The 23,100-nt window shown below is 43.6% G+C and overlaps 1 protein-coding gene across 4 annotated transcripts in view; it reads right to left on the bottom strand.

Moving 5' to 3' along the window:
- Positions 1-23,100, bottom strand: part of Micu1 (mitochondrial calcium uptake 1) — a 152,780-nt gene that overhangs the window by 101,061 nt on the left and 28,619 nt on the right. For all 4 annotated transcript variants that reach the window (XM_029482628.1, XM_029482629.1, XM_029482631.1 and 1 more), the window contains exons 3-5: positions 21,071-21,245; positions 13,903-14,065; positions 3,895-3,938 (exon numbers count right to left, since the gene is read on the bottom strand). In XM_029482628.1, coding sequence (XP_029338488.1) covers positions 3,895-3,938; positions 13,903-14,065; positions 21,071-21,245 — 382 coding nt within the window. The remainder of the gene's footprint in view (positions 1-3,894; positions 3,939-13,902; positions 14,066-21,070; positions 21,246-23,100) is intronic.

Genomic DNA, 23,100 nt, shown 5'->3' with positions numbered 1-23,100 from the left:
CCTTCCTTCCCTGTTTCTCAAGGATTAGGCTATGCCCCACCTGTAATCTTAACTACAAAGGACTTTGTCCTGCCTGTTCTGGGAAATGACAACCATGCTTTTGTTTTAAAAGGTCATTATGGCCACCTGTTGTCATGAACACCTTGTTATGACTACTTTATGGCCATGTTGCAACCCTACCTCTGTTTCAAAGGTTCTTGTGACCACCTTACTTTTGCTCCTGTAACTCCACCTATTTTGTGGTCAAATCCCCCATTTGGAACCTCTTACCCCTCAGCTATAAATATCTTGTCTTCCTCATGTCCAAGGCTGACCTGTTGCACTCCGCCTTAGGGGGAGGCAGCTCATGTACATGCATTTAAAAAGCTTGCTTTAATTAACTGCTTGCTTTAATTAATTTGGCCATGATGATTTGAGTAGGCAGCGTTTCTCACATCTTTGGGATTAACACTATTTACGAATAGGTCAAATTCTAAAAGAGGCATATGAAAGTAGAATACAGCACTCAGGACAGCTCCACGGGCCCCCTACTGTGTGACCTGTCTAGTGACCTAGCTTGCCTATCCTCTTAACTTGTAAAATGTAAAATGCACAGTCCAGGGAAATGCTGCTACAGATGGAATGAGCAATTATGTATCAGCACGGATAGTGCCTGACAGACAAGCAAACAATGCAAAGACTTTGCCTTCCCTTGCCCATCTTCCTTCCCTCCCTCCCTCTTCTTCCCTGAGACAAAGTCTCACTAAATAGACTTTGCTGGCCTGGAACTCATTATTTAGACTAGGCTGCTTTGAACCTTGCCTGTTTAACATATCAAAGCCGACTCTACCCCCCCACCCAAGTCTGTACTCACAAGTACCTGTCACAGTCATCCTGGTTAGCATACCCCTTCCCCTACCATAAACCTCTCCAGCCTTGAGTGTTGCTTTCCCAGTCCCTTTTCCTATAAAGCTCAGCCATTCTGGCTACATGTCTTCTTCGTCTCCTGGCTTGCTTTCTGGTTTGGTTCTTCTCTTGGGGTCTAGGCTTCCTGCTTCCTTCCCCACCGTCCCAGGTGTTCTTTCTCTCTTGGTTCCCTCTCTCCTTTCTCTCTCACACCCCCTACCCCTACCCTCTTCTCCTGGCCCAGTTCAGTCTGTTGGTCCTGTTCAGTCTGGACTCTCCCTGGCGCCTCCTCCATATCTACACTAACCTTCTCTTCCGCCACACCTGGGAGGGTCACGTCCTCATTTTCCATTCATACCCCAATAATATCATCTGTGCAAGCTTCAGGCTTCAAGAAGCCTTGTCCACAAGCTCATTCATTGTTTTGGAATCTAGTTTCTCCTGCCTTCCTTTTTCAAAAATTTCCTTATTGTAAAAGACAGAAAGTATAAAGGATATATTCTATTATTATAGGTGCCATTGGTGGCTAAACAAAAATATAAATCAGAAGTAAAATATTAAAATTCTGCCTAATTTTATCTGTATTTAGCAACAGCAAGACCTGAATACATATATTAATTCAATAGAATATGGACTTGACTGATTTTAAGTCTCTCAGAGGTGGGAGGGTGAAAAGATTAGGGCCATCAATTGACAGGTGGGACTTCATAATACTTCAGTGCCTCCGTACAGCCAAGGAAACAGTCAGCAGAGTTCAGTGGAGGCCTGCGGGGCGGGAGAGAACCCAGTGGCGTGCCAGTAACCTTTAAAGAGCTTTGGGGGCTGAGGTTGCAGTTCAGTGGTAGAGCACATACACTTTACATGCAAGAGGCTGGGTTCGATCTCTATCATAAACATGAAAGACAGACTGACTGACAGATAGGAAAGAAGGAGATGAGGGAGAAAGAAAGGGAAGGTTGGGAAGATAGGGAGGGGAGAGGAACGAGACTAGGGACGATGGTGAATGGTCTGTTTCAATGGGAATCTGCTGCTGCTGCTGCTGCTGTGTTTGGAAACAGGGTAAGAACTTAGTCATCTTTGGGAGAGAAGGCCAGGGTGACATCAAAGCTCAGCAACAGCATCCCTGCATCCCTGCTCAGGAAGTGATCACATCTGCAGCATGAAGTCCCCCCCTTCGATGTCTGAAGGGAACGTGACCGCATCTGATTCCAGGCGTGTGCTTACTTCATGTCACAGGAATAGAAAGTGCAGGGCGCATCTCTCTATATTTAGATTGCCAAGAAGAAGGAGTGAGACATAATGAGACCCAAAGACTATAAACCACACAAAATACGTCAGACCAACTAAAGACAGCAACTATGACTAGACACCTGACACTACTGTAAAATAAAGCTCTGTTTGGAAATAAATATTTTGTTTTATAGGGCAATTACTAGATGCTAAAAACATCACATGGAAATTATAGTTTTTAATAAAAAATAATATATAGTACATGAAATGATTATAGTAACAAATCTTGGGTGAAAACATGTATATTAGGAGGGGTGTACTAAAACCCCCCCATATTTCCATATGCTATATTATCACTACTTCTAATAGTACTAACAAATTATTAGTTAGTTTTTAAAATAATTTTTTACATTTTTTTTTCTTTTTATGTGTGTGCTTCATATATGTTCTGTGTAGGCTGGTGTGCCTGTGGGGTCAGTCCTCTTTCCACCAGGTGCATTCTGGGAAGAGAACTCAGGTCAGGAGGCTTGTTGCCACGTCGTACCCTTACCGGCTGAGACAAGCTGTTTATAAAAGGATCTGTTAGCTATCCAATGCTGTAAAAGGGTTTTTTGTTTGTTTTTGTCTTTTCCAAATTTATCATCAGAGAAAATCTGAAGTCATCTAAGACTTGAAGCTTTGGAACTTTTGATCTTAGTCTGAATATTAAAAATACCATTCTTCTATAATACATACTCTTCAAGCAGTATCAGCTATAGGCATCTGCATTCTTTACTCAAGACCTCTAAGTAGACAGCTCTGAAATGCAAGAGATGATAAAGGATAGGCCAGCTTTCACGAAAGAAGAAATCTCCCGGGGTTCTACCCCTAAGAAAAGAGCTGCAGACAGTTAAGGCCTGCTGTAAGAGGAGATTCAGTCATCCCACAGAGAGGAGCCCCTTAACTGGTTATCCAATCCCAAGTGGTCAGCCCTGACATCATCATCTCAGGTTACACAGAGCCAGCAGACTATAGTTCCATATGTATGCATCTATACATCCACGGAACAGCAACAGAGAGGCCTGGGATATGGGAGGGGTTGAAGGGAGGGAAGGAAGGGGAAATAACATATAATTATAATTTAATTAAAAAATATTTTCAAACCTGGCCCTTTCCTTCCATGCTGACCCTGTATAAACTTTTCTTCTTCCTTTTGAAGAACTCATCCTGAGAGGGAAAGCCATGCTGAGCTGGCAGCTTTATGGGATAGTAAAACTGAAAGGTTCCTTTTCAATGACTAAGACTGATGGAGCATAATGTGAGTTCTTTATCAAGGAAGAAGTAAAGAACTGAAAGTACAAGACAAACGTGCAAATTCTTCATAACTGCTCAAAAGCACTATAGAGATCGTTACAGTTTCATACTTAGGGTTATTGCTATAAACTGTCAGAAGGTTCAATCAGGTAGGCGTCCACATGAAATGTGAGTGCAATACAGGGGTGCTCTGTCATCTTTATGGCGATTTTTGTGTTAATATTCCAAAGTCAGTAAACACTGAATTCAGCCTCAATATATGACAAACCATGAGTTACCTTACATGGAAAAACATTAAAAAAAAAAAAACCAGCAAAAACCCTGGCTTGATTTCCTGTGCAGGATCTCCTGAAGATGCAAGCCTCTGAACCCAAACGAACTTTTTTCCAGCAACTAAACAGTATTCACAGATCTGTCATGTGATTATAGAGGAACTTGAAAACCTTTTCAGTGAAACTTAGGACATGTGTGTGCCAGTCTGCTCACCTTTCCATCAAAGCGCTTTATTATATACTGATCCAGGCCCAAGTCTGAAAAAGAAAGGGGAAGATGATTAGCCCCAGTCATAACTCTCCAGAAATACACAACAGCTCTCAGTTTTATTTTAAATTACTCAGTTTAATGTACTCGATGGCTTGGCTACAATATTCATCCAGAGTCACACAGGAATGATTACTTTGCTCCATTTTCAGACTTAAAGTACAAATGCTGGCAGACAGATACCAACTCGTTTCGTCTGTATCAGAACAGCAAGGTGCCAGTGTGAAAGGCGCACATGCCAGTCTCCACGCTGGGCTCACCATAGCTCATGAATGGTGCCAGCATCAGGAGCTGCATTCTGCATCTCTGCTCCTAATAATTTGGGTACTGTTGTGAGTGACTGTCCTCTGAGCCAAGCAACTGCCGTCTTGGGAACTGTGCTGTACTTCTAGAAATGGGACTATCTCAGATGGACTTGCTGACTGGAGGTGTCCCCTCACAGAGTAGTAGGGAGAACCCAGAGATCTTTACCTGAGTATCTAGCTTTCCATACCCCTGTTACTTGCAACTTTGGCTTAATTACACATGGCATCCTGGAGACACAGGATCGTATTGGCCAGGGGAGACTGGAAAGCGGGGATCCATCTATGCCACTGTGGGAAAGCCCTCATCCCTACTGGAAAAAAGCTACCCTACTGGACAGCCTGTTGGGATGGGAGGAGCCCCCACACCTCTGTAAATAACTCCCCACTTGCGCTCCAAGGAAGCCAATAACTGCCAGTGAATCTGGCAGAATTAGGTCTCAGCTTGTCACTGGGACCTTAGGGGAAGGGGTGCCTATATCTCCCTCTGGGAAACAAACCAACCAACAAACAAAAGCATACATAATCAGAAAGGAAAATCTGAAACCAATTCTAATTTGAACTATCTCCGTATTCAAAATGACATTATTAAGAAAGACAGAACAAGGGCTGTAGAGATGGCTCAGTGGCTAAGAGCACTGACTGCTCTTCCAAAGGTCCTGAGTTTAATTCCCAGCAACCACATGGTGGCTCACAACCATCTGTAATGGGATCAGATGCCCTCTTCTGGTGTGTCTGAAGACATCTATGATGTACTAATATAAATACATTTTTTTTTTTTTTAAGAAAGACAGAACAAAGTTCTACAATAAAAGAACTGAACTCAGGCACAGTGGTGCATATCTGTAACAGACACTGATTCCAGGCCCAGAGCTCATGGGCCTCCCCAGCCACTCCATCTGCTTCAAGACCAGCCTGGACCACAGGATACCTCAGTTCAAAAACCAACCAACCAACCAACCTATAAACAATAGAGAGCAAGAAAGAGCTACTGAGAACTACACACACACACACATAAACTAAAATTATTTTTAAAAGGCAAAAACATCTAGCTCCTAAAAACTGACAAAGAAAAAACTTTGAGGCAGCCAGTTCAAGTGCTGAGAGTAAAGACCTCTAACTCTGTGTTCCTTTTTTAGTGAAAATGCCCTTAAAGAATAAGGACAAAATAAAGGATTCTAAGATGAAGGAAAACAGTGACTTCCTGTGCAGGAGGCCTGCTCTAGAAGTCATGCTAATTCTGCAGACAGGAAGTGACAAGTGTCGAGGAACCAGGAACCGGAGAACAAGAGCGGCAGAAATGGTCCATCCATCAATCAGTATCTCTGTATGAGAGAGACAGTATTGCCGTAAATTCCTTACAGAAACAGTTTAGATGGAGTTTCCAATATGGAGAGAGATAAGCCATATCATGGTTACAGGATATTTAGTTATTGTACATAGACAACCTAACTGTTAGCAAAATATAAAACCTTAAATAGATATTGCATTTGTCAGATGCAGTTAGGTGTATCCTGAAGAGATGCAGTTTGGGTGAGCTTCTAAAAGCCTCCTTCAATAAGAATGCTACTCCTGCCTATTTTAAGGCAAGTTGCTTGACAGAGGTCTTGTGGCTTTGCTCTATGACCAGAAGCAAAGTTACCTGGGTGGCCTCGAGCTACCCCACCTAAAGCTGAAATGCTTCTCTGCCCCTCCTGACTTGGCTCGGAGCCCCTTCTCCCATGATGGTGACAGCTTGCTAAGGGTGTGGGGAGGAGCTAGAGACTTTTATAAGCAATTGGGCCTTTGATTTCTCTCTCACTTCCTCTCTCTCCTTGGAAGAGCCTTTATAGAAGGAGTTCTGGGAAAGAGAAGGGGTTTTCTTTTTGGGTTTGCGGTAACCACAGAGAAGCAGCTGGCAGGACCAAGGTAAAACAGGATTCTAGGAAAGAGAGCGAAGGAGCACTCTTGGGCTTGGAGGAGCTCAAGAGAAAGGCAGAGCAGCTAGATAGAATGATAACAGATAGAGATGGCTAAAGAGCGAGTAGCTTAGCTGTAGACTGTAAAGAGATATTCTGTACATAGTTAAGAAAATAAAGTTACCTCACTGAGCTAGCAGGGTTTTTCTTCAGTTTACACCTCTGCTATCTTTATTGGAATAAATACTAGATAATTTAAGTGGTTACATACCATAGCATAAAGCCCGCAGGGCTTACCGTGGTAAGGTATGTATGCCACCTGAAGTGGTAAAACTAAATTCGTACTCAACACTGTGAGAAGTATGTATAATCCCTATGACAATTACTAAATACGAGAAATGTAGCCAAGAAATAAAAAAATCACTTAAAATAAAATACAGTAAAAACATTTAAGTAATCCACAGAGCAGCCAGGAAAATATGTATGAGGGGGAGGAGAATGGCAGCTCTAAGTCCAAGAGAAGGGCAAGCTCCGAGGAGGCCCACAAGCAGCAGGCCCACATGCGGGTCTGTGCCTCTTCCCAAGCCTCCTGCTTCCCTCAGTCTCTCCTCCTCCCTTATCTGCTTAGATGACTAACTAGGAGACCAAAGCAGCCTAGTATGAAAATCACCAACCAGTGCACATGATCACAGAGTGGCCCAGTTGAGGACCACACCACTTCTGCAGGGACAGACAACCTTGAGAGCAACAGGGAGCATATTTACACACAAGCTCAGCAGTTTACACATGGTACATGGTTGAAAGGCTGGGCTGGTAAAGTGGATTATCACAAGAAGCCACTTAGTAAATTCAGAACATGTAAACTGTGACAAACATCAAAGTCTTTTATAATGAGACAAAGCCAATTTTCTGCGTTCACACAGGATGCCGTCAGTGTAGAATATAAAATTTCAATATCCTAAGTTTTTATGAAACATCTGGAATACTAAAGGTTTTACCATGATCTTAAGCATTACAGCTCATCCGCCCTTTAGTGTGTGAATGGTAATCTACTTGATCTTGTAGGAGCTTTTATATCCTTTCATCATGTACTTCTTGGCCTTTACTAGGCGCTAATCTTTTTATAATCAGAGTTTCAGATTTCAGCAATATCTCATGCATATTAACCTTGGGTGGAGGTCTGATACCTTGAACTGGTATGTAAAATTCATGAGATTTATAATGCTAATGGTAGATCTGGTTGCACGGGTTTGTAATCCAGAGCTGGGGAGGTGGGGACAGCCAGCTGAACTCTTCAAGCTCCTGGTTAATGGGAGACCCTGTCTCATTAAACTAGGTGGATGGAGCTAAGCAAGTTGACTTTTGGTCTCTACATGTACACACAAATCGGCTCAAATGTGTACACACACACTCATAAGCACACACAAAGGGAAAAATGATAATGCTGAATAAATCTAGGCTACAATGGCTACCAGATACCTAAGCTCAATACTTTTAAAAAATTTAAAAATTTTTTTGAGATTATAATTTAATTGCCACATTTCTCCCTCCTTTCCCTCCCTCCAAATCCTCTCATATGTCCTTCCCCATTTTCCTTCAAATTCATGGCCTCTGTTCTCATTAGATTGTTATTATGTGCGTGCGCGCGTGCGCGCACACACACACGCGCGTGCACACACACACACTCACTCACACATTCTTAAATATAATCCATTTAGTTCACATGTTACTTGTATGTATGTTTTTAGGGATGACCTTTGGCACTGGACAATTGGTGTACTCTTCTGGGGGATGGTCACCTGTCCTGCTCCAGCTTTCCTCAGCTGCCACTGGTCCTTTATGTGGGTTGGAGGCCTGTGGGCTTCCCCCATCCAGTCTGGCATGTCCCCTGGTGCCATCCTTTAAACTCCATACTTTTGTTACATAACTCGTTTGTTATTCCAGCTTCCCATGAAAATGAGAAGGGTGCTCGGTGTACTGCACTCCCAGTGACTATTCAGTTTATGTAGGACATCTTTCTGACTCCATACTTTTGAGTCACCTGTCTCTCTCCCAAATAGACTGCAAATGGACTGCAACTTATATCGCTTCTCTCCTTAAACCACGTTCCCCAAAGGCTTTGAGGTCCTTCATGTCAGCAGGTGAAGCTAACCACAGCCGTAGTAAGGAAGAGCCACCGTGGGCGAACCCTGCGCACAGGACCGCAGACACACTAGTTATTATGTCCCTCCGAGTTCACAGAAGGGGCAGTTTGGTGAGCGACAGCCTTCAGGCCACGCCCAGCCAACTCACTGTGTCTTTCTTTTCCTTAGATTCCCCAGGGAGAAGAGTAGCATTTATTACATTGCTGTTGAGTCAGCTAAGCCTTAAATATTTACTATTTGTCCTTTAAAGCAAAAACAAACTTTGCTCCAAGTCCAACCCGGGCTACAGAGTGAGACCCTATCCCATGGCAAATTAAAAAAAAAAGAAAAAGGCTAACCCCTATACAACGGCAAGTCATAGCTCTAAATGTCTTCAAAAAAAAAAAAAAAAAAAAAAAAAAACAACTGTTTTGAAAGTGCTTTGATTTCTAAACCCCTGCACTAGATGTCAGCCCATGTTTTAACACTCACACAATGCCCGACACCAAGGGCTAGCATATCCCCCTTTTGAAAGCACATAAAATGAACACTTCAAGTTTTATAGACCGTATACTTAAGGTCTGTTACAACTTCGTCACTCTGCTCTTCCAGCTCTGAAACGGCCACCCAGGAATGAGTGTGCTGTGCCCGTACAACTTCTTATGAACAATGAAATCTGAATTGCATCTAATTTTTACATGTTCTAAATATTCTCGTGTTCTTCCTCCCCACTAAAAATGGACAAATTGTTTTGTGTTTGTGGGCCATAAAGAATCAGGGAGTTGGCTGCAGTTGGCCTGCTCTATAGGAAACAGTAGTATTGCAGGGGGTCAAAAGCAAAAGCAGACAGAGTGAAACTCTGTAACGAAACCAACAAATCAACAGAAGCAGAACACAGGCGGTATACAGAGGCTAACAGTACTACAGACTCAATTATGTGTCACTGCCTGAAAGTCTCCTTTTTTAATTTTATGAATGTGAGGATACTGTAGCTATCTTCAGACACACCAGAAGAGGGCAATGGATCCCATTACAGATGGTTGTGAGCCACCATGTGGTTGCTGGGAATTGAACTCAGGACCTCTGGAAGAGCAGTCAGCGCTCTTAACCGCTGAGCCATCTCTGCAGCCCTGAAAGCATTCTTTATAGGCAAATTATCTTTAGATAGAAAGTCACCCAGGCTGATGCTGTAGAAAGGACGCAGGGACTGCCCATGCCACAGGGTATGCTGTGTTCTGCCCCAAACTCTTTTGTTTCCTGGAACTCTTAACCGCATCCCATGCTTCTGGTTACTTGCATCACACAATGGCTGTTAACAAACTTTTGGTTTTGTTTTATTGGAGACAGGGTTTCTCTGTGTAGCCCTGGCTGTCAGGAACTCAGACATCCACAGGCCTCTGCCTCCTGAGTGCTGGGGTTGAAGGCGTGAGCTATCATAGCTGGTGAAGATGGTTTTTACTACAATGGAGTCACCGTCCTTATATCCAGGGATGGTGGTGATGCATCGGCATCATAGCGGGGGCCAACGTGTGTCCAGGGAGCACACTATGTGATTTTCCTTCACACTTCCCTACGGCTCCTCTCGCTATACATTTTTGATATTTAGTACACAAGGATTCTTAAGTCACCTTTTCACCGAAACTCATTAGCTCATTTCAAATGGTTTAATTCGGGGGCCTTGGAGAGCCTGTGCTCCAAGATTATTTTAAACAGTTCTAAAACGAAGACTCACACAGATTTAGATCCTCTGGGTATCTTGGGATATAGTATGTGTGAAGTCATGACGAAACGAAGTTGAAATCGGAACGGCTGGCTGGAGACAGAAATCTAAGAACAGAAATTGGCTGCCTTTATCCGTTGCCTCACACAGGAGCAGCAGGTTGAATTTTGCTGAATCGACATCCCTGCTAATGAATTCTTGCTAATGAGCAAATGAAAGCGAAGCCAGTTTCCACCCCCCGGGTGACAAAGATCTTTCTCCTTAGGCTAGAGTTGGGTGACCCGGGCAGCGGCTTTGACACACCTGAGCCACCTGACCCTGGCAACTCCCTTCTCAGGGCCTGCTTCCTTACTGGTAAGTGGGGTGAGGTCAGTCTTTGTTGTTGTTGTTTGTTTGTTTGTTTGTTTTTAAAGGGGCTGCTTGGCCCCTCCTTTTTTTAAAAATTTATTTATTATATGTAAGTACACTGTAGTTGTCTTCAGACACACCAGAAGAGGGCGTCAGATCTCATTACAGATGGTTGTGAGCCACCATGTGGTTGCTGGGATTTGAACTCGGGACCTTTGGAAGAGCAGTCAGTGCTCTTAACTGCTGAGCCATCTCACCAGCCCCTGTTGTTTATTTTTGAGCCACTATGTACCTATGGTTGCCCTGAAGCTCTTCTCCCCCTACACGTTTACGTGTGTACGTGTGTGTGTGTGTGTGTGTGTGTGTGTGTATGGTGGGGGTTGGGGGCGTAAGGGGGAGTTGGGGGAGCAGGTAGATTTGAGACAGAGTTTTTCTGCATAACTCTGGCTGTCCTGAAACTTGCTTTGTAGTTCAAGTTGGTCTTGAACTCACAGAGATCCTCTGCCTCCCAAGTGCTGGGATCAAAAGCATGCTCCACCACCAACTGGCTTGAAACAGAAATCGGCTGCCTTTATCCTTCACCTCACACAGGGGCAGCAGGTTTAATTTTGCTGAATCGACATCCCTGCTAATGAATTCTTGCTAATGAGCAAATGAAAGCGAAGCCAGTTTCCAGTTAGATCTCATTTCACTGTACAGAATTCTCTCTTCCTTCTGATTCTCATAAGAAAAGCACTCGTTCGTTATTCCAGCTTCCCATGAAAATGAGAAGGGTGCTCGGTGTACTGCACTCCCAGTGACTATTCAGTTTATGTAGGACATCTTTCGGTAATTAAGGGGGGGCGGGGCTCAGTGGTAGAGTGTATGTGCTGCGTGCAGAAAGCCTTGCATTCAATTCCCACCATCATAAAAACAAATAAGCAAACAGCAAACGGCTACAGAGTTAAATGTATGAAGGCAACCGGCAAATATAATTGTTTTCAAAAGAATAAACATAATATCCCTTAAGAGAGGAAAAAGTCCTCCGTGGCCTGTCTTAAAAGTGATGGCTCATTTTCATTGTCACACTGGAAGCAAACTATAGTCTTTAACAGCCCTGATAGAGAGGAGAGTTTTATTTGAATGGTAATTGCCTTACAGGCATAAAAATGTTTTGCTATCATAAAAATACGAGAAAATATCTACGAGCGTCTTTCTTCTGCATACAACCTTGCCTGGATTTCTTCCCTTCCGTGTCACCAAACAAGCTGCCAAAGCAAGCTTCAAAGATCTAAGTCTTGGAGAGTTCAGTGGCTAAAGGTGCTGGTCACTGAGCCTGCCCACAGGAGCCTGATCCCCACAACCCGCAAGATTGGAAGTGAGGACCAACTCCCTCAACGCACCTTTAAATAAATAAATAAATAAATAAATAAATAAATAAATAAATAAATATATTTTAAAAGGATCTACATCTAAAGTTCAATGCCATTAACGACAAGCTTGGTGTATCTTATAAAACTCTTTGGAAGCAAAAAGCAACTATGAATATAGAAGAACCTATTGGGAAATAAAGGACCATTTGCGGTACAATAAAATCCATCCGTCTGATTTCAACACTCATAGATATTTGGTAGTATCCTTTTCTAGAACTGTCTGTGTATTCTTCACATAGATGAAATGCAGAAGACCGAGAAGCACAATAAACGCCATAGAGATACAACCACTGAAAGACAGAGGAGAGAGATTCTGCAGAATAAGACCTGCATTCTTCCACAGGTAAATGATGCAGGCTTGCTAAGAGGCACGGGATCTGTGTGGGAGAATGGAGGTGAGACAGAGGGTCACGGAGCCCAGGTGAGGGCGTGCACTCAGCTCTCCACTCCGCATAGCCCTGGGCTCACTTCTTAGCCCATCCTTGAAGCCAGTTTGTGTAGGGGCAACTCCGTATCAACTACATTTGTGTTTCCTACACATCCTATACACACAGCCACTGATGATGCTATCCTATTTCCTGTGCACTGGGGTCAAACAGGGGGTTATCCACTCACAGTGTCATAGGTCAAACAGGGGGTTATCCACTCACAGCGTCATACTGACGTCCAAACACTGCAAATTCTGGAGCATATGGGAGTATAGATGGTAGATTCAGGGTCTTCAGTCATTACTGGTTTATATATTGGCTTGGTTTTTAATGCTTTTTACTTCTTTGTGGGGCTTTTAGTTGCTGCCCTGTGGCCTTTTGCACCAATATAAAGTATATCCTTTCACTCCCCCGAAGGACAGGTCTACTAGCAACCAGCTACCAGAGCTTCAGTTATCTAGACATGTCTGAACTGCTCTCTTGTGAACCCCAATGGCCCTCGCGCTGTTTGCCACGGGTGTCCTACCTGGGCATACCCAGGGGTGATTACTGTCAGGCTCTTTTGCTCCTGCTAATGAATTATACTTTCTTTTTGTTAGTATGGCCAGGTAACTGTTTGCTAAAATTGGGTATTTTTATGATACTGAGGATAAGAGAAATCAGATTCTCTCTTCTCTGGGGTTCAGCTGCTGTTAAAGACTGCAGCCATCAGTTCTTCAGTGACTTCCCCAAAGCATCTGTACAGAAATTACATGCTTGGTCATGTCCTCCTGCAGTTTCTGTTCTACTTAAATGCTGGAGCCAGAAGAAGGGAAAACTGCTGAGTAAGTCGGAATGCACAAAGCAAACACTTGAGAGCCAGGTCCGCACTGGCCACCTCCTCCCTTCCCTCCCAGGCAATCAGTCACACTGTCAGGGCTGCTGTCCTACGCCTGGCTGCTGCTGAGCTGAAGACTGTGGTAGGCCAAACCACCACAGTGCTGTCACCAAAACCTAGCAGACTCACTGCATAGTAAGCACTCCCTGGCTTGTTTGTTGATGAGACTGCAGATCACAGAAACACTGAGTCTTGTCCTCTCATTAGTAGTTGTTCCAAGAGAGCGTCTGAGGTGAGGAGCACCCTCCTCAGCCTTCATCCTTACAGTATTTCCCGAAGGCACCCTCAATCCTTTACTGGGATGCTGTGTGTGTCCTGTGGTGGTCTGAATACACTTGGCCCAGTGAGTGGTACTATTTGGAGGTGTGGCCTTGTTGGAGTAAGTGTGGCCTTATTGGAGGAAGTGTGTCACCATGGGCGTGGGCTTTGAAGCTCCACCCAGTGCAAGAGTCTTCTTCTAGTGGCCTTCAGATGAAGATGTAGAACCCTCAGCTCCTCCTGCACCATGCCTGCCTGGACACTGCCATGTTCCCACCTTGATAATAGACTAAACCTCGGAACCTGTAAGCCACCTCCAATTACATGTCCTTACAAGAGTTTCCTTAGTCATGCTGTCTCTTCACAGCAGTAAAACTAAGACATTTCCACACGCTGTTTATCTCGGCTAGTTCCCCTAAATGAGACATATACACTGGATTGTAGAAGTTGAGCCCGACTCCAAGCATTCAATAGTCAAATGGTGATTTTAACTACTGCCTGGACCCAAGAACATTACTAGGTCCCGAGAAGGGATCAGTTGAAGCCATGACAGTTATCCCAAACCAGCTTCCCACGATAGCAACTTACGTTCTGGCTGCTTCTCATTGGGTGTTATGGAGCGCACAAAGTCCTGCGGAGTCATGAACACTTCGGTTTCACCAGGTTCGTTGATTACTTTCAAGGTGGCAAAATATCGGAAGATTTTGTCTGGTGTGGAGTAGGCTCGGATCCGATTCTCATACTCCATCACCTGAAACGAGAAAGTTGGAAGGTGTTGCTATGCTGAGCTGTGCTCAAGGCTCGCCGTTCTCTTATAGTGTTTGTCTTACTTCTGAAATAAGTTCATTATCTCTCTCTAGTTGGAGTTTTTAATATTAAATAAGCTCAATTCCAAAAATTTTTAAATTTCTTTCTTGCAAGATATCATTCACACCCTAGTTGAAGTAAGGTTCACAGAACTTTGTTAGAGTTCTCTAAAAAATAATTTCCTAGTTACTAAAAGCTAGAAAAACTTAAAAACACCATGAAAAGAATTCAGAAGCCACAGTGACAGGGAACTGCTGCATACAGTAGTCTACAGGCTCTTAAATACCAAGTTTTTAAAAGGGATTTACTTTCTGTGGAATTGCCTGTTTTTAAAAGGGATTTACTTTCTGTGGAATTGCCTGAATAATAAGAGAAAACAGACTTGAAATTTCACAGGTTTGGATGGTTAGCAGTCCTTGTAAGACAAGATAGTTGAAATACCACAGAAAAATAAAATGATCTATGACGGAGGCTTAGTTACTGGCAGGTCTGAAATACTTCGGTGATTCTTTTAGGCAAATCCCCAGCAAGCCTTTACATGCAGCCTCTCTAGAAAGAAACAGAGGTCAGAGCACAAGTGTTTGTACAAGTAACAACACAAATAGTGACATCTCACTCAAAGGTCTGTCATATCACTGTGACAGCTTGCTCTCCTACAGAGCATACAAAGTACTATACCAATTACAGTGCTTTTGGGGAAAAGGTCTCTAGTATTGAATGGTATTTGACAAATTCTTCATCTTCTTTTTTCTTCTTCTTTTTCCTCCTCTTCCTCCTCCTCCTCCTTCTTATTTTGAGACAGGGCCTCAAGTATGGCAGCTGGCTTCAAACTCTCTCAGTAGATGACAAAGACCTTGAACTTTGGATTCTTTTGCCTTCAATTCCCAAATGCAGGCATTACAGTGAACACTACCATACCTAGTACTTTAAAAAGCTCCAGGGAAGCATTCCCAGTGCCACGTGAATACAGGAAAGTACCCACCCAGTGAGTTATATCCCAGTCCCTCATACCTGAGTTTTATAAGCTGGGGCAGCCAGTACTAAATAGTATCTTGTAAAAATGTGTCAATGCAATAAAACCTAAAAACTTCTTAGTTCTGTGTCTATAAAGCAGGTAATATTAGAGTTATCAATAATGTTAAATCTGCCCAATTAATAAATATGCAATACGCAATAAAACCTAAATGCAATAAAACCTAAAAACTCATTAGTTCTGTGTCTATAAAGCAGGTAATATTTAAGTTATCAATAATGTTAAATCTGCCCAATTAACACAGCAGTTACTGTAGATGTCAACCCCGAACAGTGTCTTTGAGGTCACTGGCAGCAGCTATTTAACAATGGCCTTAGTTCTACAACCAAATGTGGTTTTAGCAACTGAGAACAAACTGCCAATTTATGACTCCACATGACAGGAATTCGGTGATAATATGCATTAAAATCTGAGATTTTAGGGAGCTGAAGAGATGGCTCTGAGGTTAAAAGCACTGGCTGCTCTTCCAGACAACTAGGGTTCAATTCCCAGCACTCAAAATGTGGCTTCCACTCTCTATAACTCCAGTTCTGGGGGATCTGATACCCTCTTCTGTGAACATGGTGCACAGACATACATTCAGGCACACACTCATATACATGAAATACATTTTTAAAAAGATCTCAAATCTGAGATTTCATTGCAGACTAAAACACTGAGCATGAGTAAACAGAGAAAGGGCTGCACAATCCCTGTGCAGTCTGGAGGCCTGTAGGGTCTGAGAGCAAAGGTGCTCAACTTTAGACTGCGCCTTCACTGCCAATATTGGCTAGGGAAGAAGTTATCTTTCTATGGCTCATTTATATTTGCTGTGCTCGCTCTAAAGACAGGGTAAAAGAAGAGAAGAGGAGGAGAGGAGGAGAGTGAGGTTTGGAATGCTTAGGGCAAGCGGCTTTTGTGAACTAAAATCAGTCACAATCAAGGTAGGAGAATACGGTCAAAGTCAGGGGTTTCAAGGTTGACGACCAGCTTTCCAGATGGTTGCAGGGTCAGTCAATCATGGTACAGACCACAATCTGAGTATATACATTCCGTTACAGTAATCTTGTTTTTTCTTTGAGGCAGGGTCCTATGCTATATCCCTGGTCAGCTTTGAAAGCCGAGATCTGCCGCGGCCTGAGTGCCTTCCTTACCACTCAGCTGCTGTCTTGTTAACATGAACTAATGGCTCTGTGTGGTCACAGACTTTTATTCTGAAACAATAGGTCCAGAAAAGTAACAGATGTAGTAAAGCTGCACATTGGCAGAATTTAGTATAAACTTGATGGTAGCTCAGTACATACATGCTGCCTTTTCTAGCTTAGCACTGCAGTCTGGCGACTGTTCCACGCTGACTGCCTCTTCCTTCTCGTCACTTGGTGATTTCACCAAATCACTGCAGAAGGAATTCAGGACACAGAATCCAAGAGAGCAATATTTGGAGCCAGTGATAGGCTTCTCTGAGGGACTAGGGGATGTTCAAAGATATACTAAGAAAACTGTAATAATTCATTGTCATTTATCAACTTTTCTTAAGCATCTTTATGTTAAGATACACCTTCCATAAAACTGCTGCGTATAACTGGATCAAAATCAGGGGTTATTTTTCCTATGTGAACTACACTATCGGGCAGCCAGAAAGGACTTATAACCAAACAGATGAGGGATGGTTTCTCTATAAAATACTCAAAATAACAAATGAAAGAGTCCAGGTATGGTGAAACCTGCCTCTAATCTCAGCACCTGGAAGTGGAGGCAGGAGGATCAGAAACTCAAGGTTACCCTCAGCTGCACAGGGAGCTAAAGGCAGCCCAGGATAGACACCCGGTCAAAAAAGGAAAAGGATGGGGATGGAAAAGAAATTACATCATCATCATCATCATCTTGCAATCCCAGTGGATGGAAAGATCTAGATTTTGACTATCCATAGCTAAAAGGAAAAATAATGGCTGGAGAGATGGCTCTGTGGTTAAGAGCACTTCCTGCTCTTTCAGAGAGCCCAGGTTCCATTCCTACCCACTACATGCTAGTTTACAACTGTAACTCAAGTTCCAGGGACCTGGTACTCTCTTGTGGCCTCCACAGGCACTGCACACATGTGGTGCACATACATACACGCAGACAGACACTCATACACAAAGAAATAAGTTTAAATACACATAAATATAAATAAATGTAAAACGAAAGAGAAGGAAGAGGAAAAGGAGGAAGAGGAGGAGAACAGGAAATAGTACCACCACTAGTGTGGCTATTGGGACCACACCCACGTCTTATCAAACCTCAGAGTCAAACCAATACTCAAACGATATAGGGACTGAAGGAGCTGAATAGCACTTAAAAGTGTCAATAGAATCCAACCACAGGAAACTTGAACGGTTAAACGGCCTGGAGCTTGTCTCCTCTGCATCACATGTATCATTAGGTTGGAGGGAAATAGTTTGACTACAGAGTTCTCGCTTGGTCCTAAGTTCACTCCTTAGTATCCATGTGGGATGTGGGGAGGGCTAACATTAAAACAGCAAGCTGAAATAATCACGTCTCGTGATGAATGCTAGATCCAGATGAGAGAAGCAGAAGAGCTCACTCTCCTGCCCACTACTGTGAAAGGCAGCCAAGGGGAGGAAAGGTTCCTCTGTCCTGCTGCTGCTGCTGCTGCTGCTGCAGGATCAAAAGGCCAGGAACCACTAAATCCCTACGTTCTTACTGGCCTGAACACCACACCCGGGAGACACAAGAGAGCTCTTCGGAGAGGTGATCTCTTTCAAAAATCATGCAAACTCCTGAACTCCCATTTTCAAACGCCTCCATTCCAGCAGCAGCATACGGAACTCGCCCATCTAACAAGCTGAAAGTGCCTGGTCATTAGGTAGTCCCTCTAGGCCGGGCACTGCCAAGTAACCACCCAGCTGTGTATAATGGCTGACAAGCAGACAGCAGACCACAGCAAGGGAAGCAGATCAGCTTCTGGCCTAGCCTGAGAAGAAAGTGGCCAGTGACGGGATGTCCCTAAGAAGCCTCTGTCCTGGGTGGGGTGAAAACCGTTCCTCCCTTGGGGGCCGGGGAACTTCGTCCAGCTGCACATGACCCAGATGCCTCTGAGCCTGTTGACTTCTGCCTGCCTTGTGGCATAAGCTAGGGTTTCCCCAAGGCTTCCTTGAGCGGAAGGCCAGGCTGGGACATCTGGTCCAAGGCAAAACTTCCACCATCCTCACCTTCACAGAGGTTAATGCAGAAGACCGAGTAACTAGACAGCTATCAGGACCAATTACAGTGACAGATAATGATGAGCTACACTGTCCCTGGGGAGGCAATGTCCTAGGTTCAAAATTAATGGCTTGCACTGCCAGTCTGAAAATGCAAAGTCTAAACAAGTACGCTGCTGAGTTTTCTAAACTTTCCCCAAAATGAAAGGAAGCAATTATTATAAAGATCTCTGCTGTATTGGGCCATGGAATACATATACTCTCAGCATTCAGGAAGTGGAGGCAAGAGGATCATTGAAAAAAAAGGAAAAATAAAACACACATTAAAAAATCCAATCCATTTGTGGCACCCTGCATATATATTTTGTTTTGAAGAAAAGCAGTTTAAACAAAATCTGGACATCACATGTGAAAAGCAGAAGCAAGGGTGTGTGCAGGAGAGGTGGTCTCTTGCAAAATGATGCAAACTCCTGACCTCAGGGGAAGAGAGATGGTTCCTAAAAGTTTACAACTTAAGAAAATGGAGTTTATCACACAGTCTTTCTCCATGTTCTCTCTCTCTCTCTCCTCCTCTCTCCCTTTCTTTCCTTCTGTGTGTGTGTGTGTGTGTGTGTGTGCGCGCGCGCTTGTATGTGCATGCATATGGAGATCTGAGAATGACTAGAGGAAGTTGATTCTCTCTTCCAACATTTGGGTTGAGGTTCCAGAGATCAAACTCAGATCTCGGGTTTGGTAGCAAGGCCTTGACTCATGGAGCCAGGCCTAGTATTTTCTTTTTAAAGAAGTATTCAGTAAAATTTTTGGTTTTACTTATTAGATATATTTGTATATCTTTTGTAATTTTTGCTTTTATAGACTGTATATTTTCTGATTTTAAAAAACTAAAATACTAAAAAATAAATTTGGTATTAATAAATTGTGGCTATGATTACTAAATTATAGACAGAAGAATTCTTACCATATTTATGTTACTTAAAAGAACAAACAAAAACCCAACAGAACAGAGACGTGAGAAAGAATGAGACAGACTCTTGGGGAGTGACATGCACAATGAGCGTTCCTGAAGAGAGGGAGGGGAGACAGTTCTTCCTCTGAGCCTAGGGAAGAATAAGAACTATTCCTGACATAGCTCAGTTAGGTTTTATAGCGTCAGGAGTTACAAATTCATAAATCACACTGGTAGCTTTAGTGTCACTGCGATGCAGGAGTCTTTGTCATCTGCTACAGAGAAGGCGGGGCTATAAATGGAAGCAGCTTAACAAATGTTGATTTGAGAAACAACCCTTCAGAGTGTTGCTGAAACACAGAGTCCAGTGTCTGTCATCACGAGCGTTATTATAGCCAAACTTAAACTTTTCTGAGGTAAAGTGGCAGTGCCCCGAGGCTGTGGTCATAGTTTAGGCTGTCCACACCGTTTGCTTTCTGGGAATTGTATGTTCCCCCACAGATATTACTGTCCTGTTACTTTTTGCTTTAATGGTTTGCTTTGACATAGCAAACCAGAAATATCACAAATTCAGTATATCTATGATAATGGGTTTAAAAAAAAATTTTTTTTTTAAATTTTATATATGTGACTATAATGTAGCCATCTTCAGACTCACCAGAAGAGGGCATCAGACACCATTACAGATGGTTGTGAGCCACCATGTGGTTGCTGGGAATTGAACATGGGACCTCTGGAAGAGCAGTCAATTGCTCTTAACCACTGAGCCATCTTTCCAGCCCCATCTATGATAATGTTAAGCATTAAGAAGACCCATAGCCAAGTGTGGTTAGGCACACTTTTGATCCCAGCACTCTGGAGGCTGAGGCAGGCATATCTCTGTGAGTTCAAGACCAGCCTGGTCTACAGAGCAATTTCCAGGATAGCCAGGACTACATAAAGAAACCCTGTCTTGAAAGACTAAACCAAACCAAACCAGACCAAAACAAAAAGGAAGACCCAGAAAGCAAGAATCAGCTTACTATTTGGACTGAAAGAACAAAGAATATGTTCACCCTAAAGAAGAATGTGTTTACCCAGATAACCCTCGACCCTGTTCCTCCCTTTGACCCCACCTTGTATAGTAGTTGAGATGAAAACATTCCACCTGGTAGGGAAGCTCCTGAAGACAGAAGGTAAGCAACTCAATATAGCTCTAGGAAGACCAGATTCACCAGGCCCCTCCCTCCTGAGGGTAAATAGTGCAGACTGTCAAGAGTTGCTGTCAGACCAGCCACTGAAGCCGCAAAGAAGCAGAGACCAGCCAAGGAGCCTACGGGAAACAAAAACCAGGTAGGCTACCTGGCAGAGGTTTAGAACATCGGAGGTACCCGGAAAGGAAATTCTCCAACTATTGAGCTGCCCGCAGGCAGTGCAGTGTGCTCCAGGCTCCCAGCTTTGGAGAGCTGTGCCTGTGCTGGGTGGTTTTTGAGTCATTTCTACTCCCGTAAAAAACTACTCACTCATGACCCTATTAATCATCCCAATAAAACACACTAGTTCACCAAGTTAGCCTTTGGTAGGATCTGTACTTTAGTCTGCTGTGGGCTGTGTGTGTGTGTTGCGACTCCCCAGGAAAAGTCTGTCACACAACACTTCACACTCCGAGGTACCTTTGGCTTACATCAGTAATAAAGAGGCGAGGAGCCCAGGAGGGACTGTGACCTGTCTAAAGCGGGACTAGGAGATGGGCGACGTGACTCCCCTCTAGGACACAGTTCTGATTCACTAGCAAACACTGCTCCGTACTTTTCTGTCTCTGAATCCAGAACGCTTCTTCTTCTTCTCCTCGGGATAAGGCTCGGCCGCGGCATCTGCAGCCCTTCCTTCATGGCTGGACACTTCCCCCGTGTCTTTGTTTTTCTCTTTATCTCCTGTGTCAGGCTTCTTGCTGTTGACGCATGGTGGAGATTCTGCGTGAGCCCTGGTGGTGCAGAAGAGAAGCCTAGGTTAAGCATGAAACTCCATGACTTTAAGAAGTACCCACACACAGCTCAGAGGAGCACTAATCACATGTGTCATGAATCCCACATGAAGAACCTCCTAAAACAGCCAAAAACACTCAGCACCCCCTGTGTTACACACATGCATGAAGCAAAAGCAACAGCCTGCTAAGTAAAGTAAGTTAGGCACAAAGGGCGAATACCATACAAGTGCGTTTCCATGAGTTATCAAGCTTGGTTAAAGCACAGAGCAGGTGAGGGATGCAGCATGGTTAGTTACGGGGTGTCAGGTTGTAACGGTCTGAAGACGGCAGTGGAGGGCAGAGGAAGCTGCTCTTTAGCGTTTCATCACTTCATGCCCATTCCCATTTCATGGGGATGTCAGCTTTGTTTTTGAGACTTATTTACTTTTATGTGTATGAGTGTTTTCCTGAATGTATGTCTGTATATCGTGTGTGTGTGTGTATGTGTGTGTGTATGTGTGTGTTCAGTGTCAGCAGAGGTCAAAAGAAGGCATTGGATGCCCCGGGACTGGAGTTTCAGACTGTTGTTAGCAGTCATGTGGTTATTGAGAACTGAACCTGGGTCTGAATCTGCTCTCCGCCTCTGTGCCGTCTTCCCCAGCTCTGGGATATCATCTCATGCTTACTTCCCAATGAGTATAGCATTTCATTCTTTTTAATACACACACTACCTCACTCTTACAAGAGGAGGAAGTTCCAGAGCCCTAATCACAACAAGAATATATTTAATATGACTAAAATGAGAAATGCTATATACTGTTTACAGTAATAAAAATAGAAATAAAATAAAAACAAGTAAAAACCAAGTAATAAAATCTCTCCCTCTGTGTGTGTATGTATGTGTGTGATTATGTGTGTGATATGTGTATAAAATGCAGAAGTGCACGCATGCATGTGCCATGCTAGTGTGTGCTGGTCAGAGGACAAGCCCAGATGTTGTCTCCATCTTTCACCTGCTTGAACAGGGTTTCTTGGTTGTGTGTGGCTATGAACATACTCTGGCTAGCTAGTCCATGAGGTTCCGGGGATTCTCTGGTCTGTTTCTCACTTCCCTGGAAGATGGCAGATGCCCCTCCTTCCACTTTTGGCTTTGTGTTTTGTGTGAGCTCTTCACGATTGTATGACAAGCACTTTACCCACTGACTGACTCCCTACACCCACTAATAAACCCCAATCAAATGTGCTGGGTGTGGTGCTTACACCTGCGATCTCAGTGCTCACAGCACATATCAGAGCAGCCTCATCTACACAGCAAGCCCAGGCCAGCCAGGGCTACACAGTGAGATCCCATCTCAAGAACCCAAATCAAAACAAATCAAAACACCCCAAAGATGCTTCCCCTATCAGCGTATCCTTATTCTTTTAGGTTGGCCAGTACCTTTTACAAAGAAAACAGAATGTGTATGACTGATGAAGGAGCACCAACAAAAGTCCTCAGCTGTGCTCCCAGAGAGGGAGGGGCAAGAGGGAAAAGGAAGAGGGAGAACAAGGGAAGGAGAGTACACTGCTACTAGTGTACTAGAATAATGGAAGAGACTTTTTCTCAGATTCTTGTTTATTGAAAATAATATCTTTCAAACACTATTATATTTCTTTGTTTGGTTTGGTTTTCTGAGACAAGGTCTGTCTACATAGCCCTGGCTATCTTAGGACTCACTAAGTAGATATACCCGGCTGGTCTCCAATTTACAGAGATCCACCTACCTTTGTCTCCCAAGTGTTGGGATTAAAGGTGTGCAGCACCACACCCAGATCAAAGTAAACTGTTCCGATCTAGGTTTTCCTTCCTCATCTCCTCCCAGGTCCTCCCTGT

The sequence above is a fragment of the Mus caroli genome, chromosome 10, assembly GCF_900094665.2.
Source record: "Mus caroli chromosome 10, CAROLI_EIJ_v1.1, whole genome shotgun sequence".
Classification (NCBI taxonomy): domain Eukaryota; kingdom Metazoa; phylum Chordata; class Mammalia; order Rodentia; family Muridae; genus Mus; species Mus caroli.
The sequence above is the reverse complement of the archived record's forward strand: the minus strand, read 5'-3'. Positions and strand labels throughout refer to the sequence as shown.